This window comes from Haliotis rufescens, unplaced genomic scaffold (assembly GCF_023055435.1).
Source record: "Haliotis rufescens isolate VD_foot unplaced genomic scaffold, xgHalRufe1.0.p SCAF_9, whole genome shotgun sequence".
NCBI lineage: Eukaryota > Metazoa > Mollusca > Gastropoda > Lepetellida > Haliotidae > Haliotis > Haliotis rufescens.
In genome coordinates, this window is record NW_025964383.1 from 17,262,058 (window position 1) to 17,274,632 (window position 12,575).

At 38.5% G+C, this 12,575-nt stretch overlaps 2 protein-coding genes across 2 annotated transcripts; both read right to left on the reverse strand.

The window, feature by feature from the left end:
• Window positions 1–2,998: 2,998 nt before the first annotated feature.
• Window positions 2,999–3,991, reverse strand: LOC125377314. Its single transcript, XM_048390339.1, has 2 exons — window positions 3,539–3,991; window positions 2,999–3,393 (listed from the first exon to the last, which is right to left on the reverse strand). The coding sequence occupies exons 1-2, from the start codon at window positions 3,618–3,620 to the stop codon at window positions 2,999–3,001; spliced, it is 477 nt and encodes a 158-aa protein (XP_048246296.1). The 5' UTR covers window positions 3,621–3,991.
• Window positions 3,992–10,652: 6,661 nt separating this feature from the next.
• Window positions 10,653–11,365, reverse strand: LOC125377315. Its single transcript, XM_048390340.1, has 2 exons — window positions 11,193–11,365; window positions 10,653–11,047 (listed from the first exon to the last, which is right to left on the reverse strand). Exons 1-2 carry the CDS (start codon window positions 11,272–11,274, stop codon window positions 10,653–10,655), a joined length of 477 nt encoding a protein of 158 aa, XP_048246297.1. The 5' UTR covers window positions 11,275–11,365.
• Between the last annotated feature and the right edge of the window lie 1,210 nt (window positions 11,366–12,575).

Here is a 12,575-nt window from a genome sequence, read left to right on the forward strand (position 1 = left end):
GCGGGTAACCTACCCAAATACTTAATGTGTTATCTGGCTTTTATGATACTATTAGGTGGAAAACACATTCTATAATCACACCTGCTATTGGATAGTTTAGGTCACTGTGCGTCCCCTGTATTCGTGTTTAACACCGTTAAATTTTTTGTCAAGGAAATTATTTAAAGGGAGCTTGTTTTGTCAAATGTTTTCTTTAATTCTAATGTGATTTTCATAAATGTTCTAGTCATTGTAGAGGTAATTTATCATTTACTCTTTCAATTTTCATTTATTATTTACAGCATAATATTATTGACTATGACAGATTATTGCATAGACTTTATAAGGGAGGTGACTCTGTGCAGGTAGAATTTGGGAGACATTTTACAGTCAATGAGCCAAAGAATAAAACATCAGCTTCAACATCATTGTTGTTTTATGTGTTTTATTTGTCTTGCCAAAGGGACTGGTCATTTATTACAGAGGGTCAGATGTTTTTTATCCACAGAAAATGGTGAACCTCCCCTAATGCTCAAGACCGCCACCATGGTCTTGTGGTAGAGTGTCCGCCCGGAGAACGGAAGGTCCGGGGTTCAATCCCCGGGCGTGTCATACAAAAAGACCTTTAAAGATGGTACTTGTTGTTTCCCTGTCTGGCGCTTGGCATTAAGGGGCTAAACATCTGGTGTAGAATAGGTCTTCAGCAACCCATGTTTGGCGTAAAAGGCAACTATGCTTGTCGTAAGGGGCGACTAACGGGATCGGGTGGTGAGGCTCGCTGACTTGGTTGATGCATGTCATCGTATCCCAATTGTGTGGATCGATGCTCATGATGTCAATCACTGGATTGTCTGGTCCAGACTCGATTATTTACAGACCGCTGTCATATAGCTGGAATATTTCTGAGTGCAGCGTTAAACAACAAACAAACTAAAACGACTGGTTGGCTCGGAGTCAGTATACTGTGTCTGAGTGGGGTATTCATGTTAAACTGCGGCATGGTATCTAAGTGTGCTGGCACTATAAATCAGCACCAGTCCGGACTAGTACAAGCAGCCACGCACACATGCATGCACGTCGCTACATAAAGTGCAATAATCTTGGACGCGACGTTAAATGCCAGTTCACCCCACCATCACCTAATACTCATCATATTTCGGAAGACCATGCCCATGCATGGGCGGATACAGAGAGAGGGTGTGTGTGTGTGTGTGGGTGTGTGTGTGTGTGTGTGTGTGCGCACCCCCCTTTTTATTTCGAAAAAAATCTTTATTTCTGTATAAATTACCACCAAAGACAATAAATAGATCTTAGTTGTTCATCCCCCCTTTTCAAAAAAGCTGTATCCACCTCTGCCATGGCCTTGTACATTTGTTTCATTACCCTCCCCAAAAGACAAAATGCAAAAGCATTTTATATTGTATTATAAAATGTTCACTTTTCATGACCCTCACCAAATATGTGTATTGTTTTATAACCCTCCCCAAGAGACTGTCATATCTTTTGGTGATCTTCCACTGATTTCCTTTGACCATATAATAAATGACCGACCACTAATATATAAACGACTTGAATTTTGTTGGTCAATGATCTTTTGATAAATTTCTGCGTACAACTGGAAAAGCCTGATCTCGTTTACATCGCTGCAAACATATTCATGTTCAGACAGACTGCAAACGTGGTCTAGTGGTAGAGTGTCCGTCCAGAGAGCGGAAGGTCCGGGGTTCGATCCCCGTCCGCATCATACCAAAAGACGTTAAAAGATAATCTGACCATTTTCCCAACCCGTCTTACATGATCGAAATACAGCACGTATGTTTTGAAGCATTTCAAATACTATTTTTTATGAATACCATCATCATGGTATAATTGAAGCAGCTCATTTGGCTTAAGTATCTGGATATTAACCATCTTAGAAGCTTTTGGGTGGACGTCGGGTACTTGAAAGGTTACTATATAAATAAATAAATAGGCATGTACAATAAAGTTTATGTGTGTTAAATGATCTAGAGACATTATCTTCAGTGTATAACTGTCATGGTTTTGGGAGAATTACAAAGCACGGTGTCATGATTTATATCTTTGAATACAGAATGCTGTTAAAGCACATAATGGAAATTGGAGTATGTTGCTAGATAAACATAAGCACGTTGTTAGCATTGTTTTTGAAAGATGCCCACTGTTTCATGTCAGGATATTCTGATCTTTACTTTTTAGTGCCTTTCAGGGGTATAGTATTCATCAAGTGCTGACTCAAGTACAGAAATGTTATTTGGCCTGTGTTGATGTCAATGTTTCAATTTCCTTTTGTTTTCCATGCTGTGTACATTGACAATTTTTAACATGCATGACTCTCTCCTTAAGCACTTGGGCATGTACATTTCAAAAGGAAAGAGAAACAATTAAATGCTCTGATAATATGAAATACAACATGACATATATATCTCGCAGATCAATATCATATGGGGTTGTGGTTCGTCTGTCTAAATCCTTTTGCTATAGGATCGGAATGGATACGGAAAACGAATTGCAACGTTCCAAACTGTATTTAATGTTATGGTGCAACCATTACATTGGAATCTCTTCTTCTCCATCATACCTAATGTCCAAATGTGTTTCATTTCAATTGATCTTATATTCAATAGTCTGTATCTTTTTCCTATTTCAAAGAATAGATTAAGGACGATATCTGCGAATGATTGCCATACTCAGAACCAAGTAAAATGATCGAAGGCTTGGTATTGTGAGATACCATCTCAAATTAACCTTTTCTCTCTCTCACAAACTTTCTATACGAATGATGTCTTCAAGATGTCGTGAGCGTGTCAGCAAATGATCAAGATTATAATATCGACTTCATTATTTATTTCCTCAGCATATTCATCAACAAACAAATGTGGTTTACAATATAATAGGATGCCCTTTGCACACTGTCAGGCAACATTTGTGTACAATAACAAAAAATGAATAACAAGGTAAATGCAGCACTAGTTGATGTGGATGGGACTTGTGATTTCCCTTAGGCGTTTCTATGAAGTGCACTGTCGTCTACAGACAAAGCTCGACTGAGAGTCGTCATATCGTAGCTGCTGTCGTTGCTGTATAGGTCTCCCTGGTCTTCGTCGTCCTCACTATATGAGCTGTCGGACAAGAGTCCCGTGAAGGAAGCTTCATCATCATTGAAAGAGGTATCTGCATTCCAGTCCGCCTCCGAATCACTCTCTGCAGAAGCATCTTTGGTGATGGCGTTTACACAGGCTTGCACCTCTTGCCACTTGAGTTGTCTGTAGATGGTAAACATCTCCTTGACACCTTCCAGCACCCATCGTCTCTGGATCAGCTGTTCACCTCGGATTATGCAGTTGTTGGAGGAGTTGGCTGTCATCTTCCGCATCAGATGGTAGACTTGGGTATCTGAAAACAATAAAACGGGTAATTAGACATCTCGCTAAATGTGTTCACAACAATGTCATTTTATTTTGTTCAATTCTAAAATTCAGTGTGATACCAATATTGCCATGTTTGCAGGGGACTGAAAAAGAGCACAGTTCATATTTACCTAATGTCAGGATCTCTTTCACTGCATTGTCGTGGGCAATAAGGAGACGTCTCAGCTTGATGGCAACTTGAACTGGATCCATTTTCTAGGGCCTTCGGACACAACACTAGAATGCAGTCGGATGAAATACTACAGGAATTCAGTAGCGCCAAATTTGGATAATTGGAAAGTAGATGTGTTCGTTCTCACGGATTGAGATGAAGTGAAGGACTCCAGTCCGTGCAAAACATTTATACTGACCCTTAGTATAAACATAGTAGTGGAGATTTATAGATCAAAGAGAGCATTTTCGAAGCCAGTGGCGAGATCAAAGCTACACTGCAACTTCATTAGGCTTTGATGCGAAAGGAATCTCACTGTCCACTTGAGAAACCAATCAACTTCTTGTCAAAACAAGTTTCCGTATAAAGGGAGAGGTCTGAGAAGAGTTCAACCAATCTAGTCCTGTTATCTCCAGAGATTATAAATCATTGTTAATTGATTAAATCGGGATTGATCAAACGGCGCAGTACGTTGTGTTACTTAAAAATCCGATGTGGTTACTTTCGCATCCACAGAAACCAAGTCACAGAAACTTCTATCAGCTTGGAAATCGTGTGATGCTTCTCTGAACGTTTAGATTCAATTAAAAAACCCGAGAAAACCATGTCCACAATCCTAAGAAATCCTTACTCTGGTAGGCAAAGGCAAAGTGAATAAATGTACAGTCAAATCTTGAACTTATTGTACACATCTGTTTGAGGTCGTAAATGCTATGATAATCTGACCATTTTCCCAACCCGTCTTACATGATCGAAATACAGCACGTATGTTTTGAAGCATTTCAAATACTATTTTTTATGAATACCATCATCATGGTATAATTGAAGCAGCTCATTTGGCTTAAGTATCTGGATATTAACCATCTTAGAAGCTTTTGGGTGGACGTCGGCTACTTAAAAGGTTACTATATAAATAAATAAATAGGCATGTACAATTAAGTTTATGTGTGTTAAATGATTTAGAGACATTATCTTCAGTGTATAACTGTCATGTTTTTGGGAGAATTACAAAGCACGGTGTCATGATTTATATCTTTGAATACAGAATGCTGTTAAAGCACATAATGGAAATTGGAGTATGTTGCTAGATAAACATAAGCACGTTGTTAGCATTGTTTTTGAAAGATGCCCACTGTTTCATGTCAGGATATTCTGATCTTTACTTTTTAGTGCTTTCAGCGGAATAGTATTCATCAAGTGCTGACTTGGATCAGAAATGTTATTTGGCCTGTGTTGATGTCAATGTTTCAATTTCCTTTTGTTTTCCATGCTGTGTACATTGACAATTTTTAACATGCATGACTCTCTCCTTAAGCACTTGGGCATGTACATTTCAAAAGGAAAGAGAAACAATTAAATGCTCTGATAATATGAAATACAACATGACATATATATCTCGCAGATCAATATCATATGGGGTTGTGGTTCGTCTGTCTAAATCCTTTTGCTATAGGATCGGAATGGATACGGAAAACGAATTGCAACGTTCCAAACTGTATTTAATGTTATGGTGCAACCATTACATTGGAATCTCTTCTTCTCCATCATACCTAATGTCCAAATGTGTTTCATTTCAATTGATCTTATATTCAATAGTCTGTATCTTTTTCCTATTTCAAAGAATAGATTAAGGACGATATCTGCGAATGATTGCCATACTCAGAACCAAGTAAAATGATCGAAGGCTTGGTATTGTGAGATACCATCTCAAATTAACCTTTTCTCTCTCTCACAAACTTTCTATACGAATGATGTCTTCAAGATGTCGTGAGCGTGTCAGCAAATGATCAAGATTATAATATCGACTTCATTATTTATTTCCTCAGCATATTCATCAACAAACAAATGTGGTTTACAATATAATAGGATGCCCTTTGCACACTGTCAGGCAACATTTGTGTACAATAACAAAAAATGAATAACAAGGTAAATGCAGCACTAGTTGATGTGGATGGAACTTGTGATTTCCCTTAGGCGTTTCTATGAAGTGCACTGTCGTCTACAGACAAAGCTCGACTGAGAGTCGTCATATCGTAGCTGCTGTCGTTGCTGTATAGGTCTCCCTGGTCTTCGTCGTCCACACTATATGAGCTGTCGGACAAGAGTTCCGTGAAGGAAGCTTCATCGTCATTGAAAGAGGTATCTGCATTCCAGTCCGCCTCCGAATCACTCTCTGCAGAAGCATCTTTGGTGATGGCGTTTACACAGGCTTGCACCTCTTGCCACTTGAGTTGTCTGTAGATGGTAAACATCTCCTTGACACCTTCCAGCACCCATCGTCTCTGGATCAGCTGTTCACCTCGGATTATGCAGTTGTTGGAGGAGTTGGCTGTCATCTTCCGCATCAGATGGTTGACTTGGGTATCTGAAAACAATAAAACGGGTAATTAGAAATCTCGCTAAATGTGTTCACAACAATGTCATTTTATTTTGTTCAATTCTAAAATTCAGTGTGATACCAATATTGCCATGTTTGCAGGGGACTGAAAAAGAGCACAGTTCATATTTACCTAATGTCAGGATCTCTTTCACTGCATTGTCGTGGGCAATAAGGAGACGTCTCAGCTTGATGGCAACTTGAACTGGATCCATTTTCTAGGGCCTTCGGACACAACACTAGAATGCAGTCGGATGAAATACTACAGGAATTCAGTAGCGCCAAATTTGGATAATTGGAAAGTAGATGTGTTCGTTTTCACGGATTGAGATGAAGTGAAGGACTCCAGTCCGTGCAAAACATTCATACTGACCCTTAGTATAAACATAGTAGTGAAGATTTATAGATCAAAGAGAGCATTTTCGAAGCCAGTGGCGAGATCAAAGCTACACTGCAACTTCATTAGGCTTTGATCCGAAAGGAATCTCACTGTCCACTTGAGAAACCAATCAACTTCTTGTCAAAACAAGTTTCCGTATAAAGGGAGAGGTCTGAGAAGAGTTCAACCAATCTAGTCCTGTTATCTCCAGAGATTATCAATCATTGTTAATTGATTAAATCGGGATTGATCAAACGGCGCAGTACGTTGTGTTACTTAAAAATCCGATGTGGTTACTTTCGCATCCACAGAAACCAAGTCACAGAAACTTCTATCAGCTTGGAAATCGTGTGATGCTTCTCTGAACGTTTAGTTTCAATTAAAAAACCCGAGAAAACCATGTCCACAATCCTAAGAAATCCTTACTCTGGTAGGCAAAGGCAAAGTGAATAAATGTACAGTCAAATCTTGAACTTATTGTACACATCTGTTTGAGGTCGTAAATGCTATGATAATCTGACCATTTTCCCAACCCGTCTTACATGATCGAAATACAGCACGTATGTTTTGAAGCATTTCAAATACTATTTTTTATGAATACCATCATCATGGTATAATTGAAGCAGCTCATTTGGCTTAAGTATCTGGATATTAACCATCTTAGAAGCTTTTGGATGGACGTCGGCTACTTAAAAGGTTACTATATAAATAAATAAATAGGCATGTACAATTAAGTTTATGTGTGTTAAATGATCTAGAGACATCATCTTCAGTGTATAACTGTCATGTTTTTGGGAGAATTACAAAGCACGGTGTCATGATTTATATCTTTGAATACAGAATGCTGTTAAAGCACATAATGGAAATTGGAGTATGTTGCTAGATAAACATAAGCACGTTGTTAGCATTGTTTTTGAAAGATGCCCACTGTTTCATGTCAGGATATTCTGATCTTTACTTTTTAGTGCTTTCAGCGGAATAGTATTCATCAAGTGCTGACTTGGATCAGAAATGTTATTTGGCCTGTGTTGATGTCAATGTTTCAATTTCCTTTTGTTTTCCATGCTGTCTACATTGACAATTTTTAACATGCATGACTCTCTCCTTAAGCACTTGGGCATGTACATTTCAAAAGGAAAGAGAAACAATTAAATGCTCTGATAATATGAAATACAACCTGACATATATATCTCGCAGATCAATATCATATGGGGTTGTGGTTCGTCTGTCTAAATCCTTTTGCTATAGGATCGGAATGGATACGGAAAACGAATTGCAACGTTCCAAACTGTATTTAATGTTATGGTGCAACCATTACATTGGAATCTCTTCTTCTCCATCATACCTAATGTCCAAATGTGTTTCATTTCAATTGATCTTATATTCAATAGTCTGTATCTTTTTCCTATTTCAAAGAATAGATTAAGGACGATATCTGCGAATGATTGCCATACTCAGAACCAAGTAAAATGATCGAAGGCTTGGTATTGTGAGATACCATCTCAAATTAACCTTTTCTCTCTCTCACAAACTTTCTATACGAATGATGTCTTCAAGATGTCGTGAGCGTGTCAGCAAATGATCAAGATTATAATATCGACTTCATTATTTATTTCCTCAGCATATTCATCAACAAACAAATGTGGTTTACAATATAATAGGATGCCCTTTGCACACTGTCAGGCAACATTTGTGTACAATAACAAAAAATGAATAACAAGGTAAATGCAGCACTAGTTGATGTGGATGGGACTTGTGATTTCCCTTAGGCGTTTCTATGAAGTGCACTGTCGTCTACAGACAAAGCTCGACTGAGAGTCGTCATATCGTAGCTGCTGTCGTTGCTGTATAGGTCTCCCTGGTCTTCGTCGTCCTCACTATATGAGCTGTCGGACAAGAGTTCCGTGAAGGAAGCTTCATCATCATTGAAAGAGGTATCTGCATTCCAGTCCGCCTCCGAATCACTCTCTGCAGAAGCATCTTTGGTGATGGCGTTTACACAGGCTTGCACCTCTTGCCACTTGAGTTGCCTGTAGATGGTAAACATCTCCTTGACACCTTCCAGCACCCATCGTCTCTGGATCAGCTGTTCACCTCGGATTATGCAGTTGTTGGAGGAGTTGGCTGTCATCTTCCGCATCAGATGGTAGACTTGGGTATCTGAAAACAATAAAACGGGTAATTAGAAATCTCGCTAAATGTGTTCACAACAATGTCATTTTATTTTGTTCAATTCTAAAATTCAGTGTGATACCAATATTGCCATGTTTGCAGGGGACTGAAAAAGAGCACAGTTCATATTTACCTAATGTCAGGATCTCTTTCACTGCATTGTCGTGGGCAATAAGGAGACGTCTCAGCTTGATGGCAACTTGAACTGGATCCATTTTCTAGGGCCTTCGGACACAACACTAGAATGCAGTCGGATGAAATACTACAGGAATTCAGTAGCGCCAAATTTGGATAATTGGAAAGTAGATGTGTTCGTTTTCACGGATTGAGATGAAGTGAAGGACTCCAGTCCGTGCAAAACATTTATACTGACCCTTAGTATAAACATAGTAGTGAAGATTTATAGATCAAAGAGAGCATTTTCGAAGCCAGTGGCGAGATCAAAGCTACACTGCAACTTCATTAGGCTTTGATCCGAAAGGAATCTCACTGTCCACTTGAGAAACCAATCAACTTCTTGTCAAAACAAGTTTCCGTATAAAGGGAGAGGTCTGAGAAGAGTTCAACCAATCTAGTCCTGTTATCTCCAGAGATTATCAATCATTGTTAATTGATTAAATCGGGATTGATCAAACGGCGCAGTACGTTGTGTTACTTAAAAATCCGATGTGGTTACTTTCGCATCCACAGAAACCAAGTCACAGAAACTTCTATCAGCTTGGAAATCGTGTGATGCTTCTCTGAACGTTTAGTTTCAATTAAAAAACCCGAGAAAACCATGTCCACAATCCTAAGAAATCCTTACTCTGGTAGGCAAAGGCAAAGTGAATAAATGTACAGTCAAATCTTGAACTTATTGTACACATCTGTTTGAGGTCGTAAATGCTATGATAATCTGACCATTTTCCCAACCCGTCTTACATGATCGAAATACAGCACGTATGTTTTGAAGCATTTCAAATACTATTTTTTATGAATACCATCATCATGGTATAATTGAAGCAGCTCATTTGGCTTAAGTATCTGGATATTAACCATCTTAGAAGCTTTTGGATGGACGTCGGCTACTTAAAAGGTTACTATATAAATAAATAAATAGGCATGTACAATAAAGTTTATGTGTGTTAAATGATCTAGAGACATCATCTTCAGTGTATAACTGTCATGTTTTTGGGAGAATTACAAAGCACGGTGTCATGATTTATATCTTTGAATACAGAATGCTGTTAAAGCACATGATGGAAATTGGAGTATGTTGCTAGATAAACATAAGCACGTTGTTAGCATTGTTTTTGAAAGATGCCCACTGTTTCATGTCAGGATATTCTGATCTTTACTTTTTAGTGCCTTTCAGCGGAATAGTATTCATCAAGTGCTGACTTGGATCAGAAATGTTATTTGGCCTGTGTTGATGTCAATGTTTCAATTTCCTTTTGTTTTCCATGCTGTCTACATTGACAATTTTTAACATGCATGACTCTCTCCTTAAGCACTTGGGCATGTACATTTCAAAAGGAAAGAGAAACAATTAAATGCTCTGATAATATGAAATACAACATGACATATATATCTCGCAGATCAATATCATATGGGGTTGTGGTTCGTCTGTCTAAATCCTTTTGCTATAGGATCGGAATGGATACGGAAAACGAATTGCAACGTTCCAAACTGTATTTAATGTTATGGTGCAACCATTACATTGGAATCTCTTCTTCTCCATCATACCTAATGTCCAAATGTGTTTCATTTCAATTGATCTTATATTCAATAGTCTGTATCTTTTTCCTATTTCAAAGAATAGATTAAGGACGATATCTGCGAATGATTGCCATACTCAGAACCAAGTAAAATGATCGAAGGCTTGGTATTGTGAGATACCATCTCAAATTAACCTTTTCTCTCTCTCACAAACTTTCTATACGAATGATGTCTTCAAGATGTCGTGAGCGTGTCAGCAAATGATCAAGATTATAATATCGACTTCATTATTTATTTCCTCAGCATATTCATCAACAAACAAATGTGGTTTACAATATAATAGGATGCCCTTTGCACACTGTCAGGCAACATTTGTGTACAATAACAAAAAATGAATAACAAGGTAAATGCAGCACTAGTTGATGTGGATGGGACTTGTGATTTCCCTTAGGCGTTTCTATGAAGTGCACTGTCGTCTACAGACAAAGCTCGACTGAGAGTCGTCATATCGTAGCTGCTGTCGTTGCTGTATAGGTCTCCCTGGTCTTCGTCGTCCTCACTATATGAGCTGTCGGACAAGAGTTCCGCGAAGGAAGCTTCATCGTCATTGAAAGAGGTATCTGCATTCCAGTCCGCCTCCGAATCACTCTCTGCAGAAGCATCTTTGGTGATGGCGTTTACACAGGCTTGCACCTCTTGCCACTTGAGTTGTCTGTAGATGGTAAACATCTCCTTGACACCTTCCAGCACCCATCGTCTCTGGATCAGCTGTTCACCTCGGATTATGCAGTTGTTGGAGGAGTTGGCTGTCATCTTCCGCATCAGATGGTAGACTTGGGTATCTGAAAACAATAAAACGGGTAATTAGAAATCTCGCTAAATGTGTTCACAACAATGTCATTTTATTTTGTTCAATTCTAAAATTCAGTGTGATACCAATATTGCCATGTTTGCAGGGGACTGAAAAAGAGCACAGTTCATATTTACCTAATGTCAGGATCTCTTTCACTGCATTGTCGTGGGCAATAAGGAGACGTCTCAGCTTGATGGCAACTTGAACTGGATCCATTTTCTAGGGCCTTCGGACACAACACTAGAATGCAGTCGGATGAAATACTACAGGAATTCAGTAGCGCCAAATTTGGATAATTGGAAAGTAGATGTGTTCGTTTTCACGGATTGAGATGAAGTGAAGGACTCCAGTCCGTGCAAAACATTCATACTGACCCTTAGTATAAACATAGTAGTGAAGATTTATAGATCAAAGAGAGCATTTTCGAAGCCAGTGGCGAGATCAAAGCTACACTGCAACTTCATTAGGCTTTGATCCGAAAGGAATCTCACTGTCCACTTGAGAAACCAATCAACTTCTTGTCAAAACAAGTTTCCGTATAAAGGGAGAGGTCTGAGAAGAGTTCAACCAATCTAGTCCTGTTATCTCCAGAGATTATCAATCATTGTTAATTGATTAAATCGGGATTGATCAAACGGCGCAGTACGTTGTGTTACTTAAAAATCCGATGTGGTTACTTTCGCATCCACAGAAACCAAGTCACAGAAACTTCTATCAGCTTGGAAATCGTGTGATGCTTCTCTGAACGTTTAGTTTCAATTAAAAAACCCGAGAAAACCATGTCCACAATCCTAAGAAATCCTTACTCTGGTAGGCAAAGGCAAAGTGAATAAATGTACAGTCAAATCTTGAACTTATTGTACACATCTGTTTGAGGTCGTAAATGCTATGATAATCTGACCATTTTCCCAACCCGTCTTACATGATCGAAATACAGCACGTATGTTTTGAAGCATTTCAAATACTATTTTTTATGAATACCATCATCATGGTATAATTGAAGCAGCTCATTTGGCTTAAGTATCTGGATATTAACCATCTTAGAAGCTTTTGGATGGACGTCGGCTACTTAAAAGGTTACTATATAAATAAATAAATAGGCATGTACAATTAAGTTTATGTGTGTTAAATGATCTAGAGACATTATCTTCAGTGTATAACTGTCATGTTTTTGGGAGAATTACAAAGCACGGTGTCATGATTTATATCTTTGAATACAGAATGCTGTTAAAGCACATAATCGAAATTGGAGTATGTTGCTAGATAAACATAAGCACGTTGTTAGCATTGTTTTTGAAAGATGCCCACTGTTTCATGTCAGGATATTCTGATCTTTACTTTTTAGTGCTTTCAGCGGAATAGTATTCATCAAGTGCTGACTTGGATCAGAAATGTTATTTGGCCTGTGTTGATGTCAATGTTTCAATTTCCTTTTGTTTTCCATGCTGTGTACATTGACAATTTTTAACATGCATGACTCTCTCCTTAAGCACTTGGGCATGTACATTTCAAAAGGA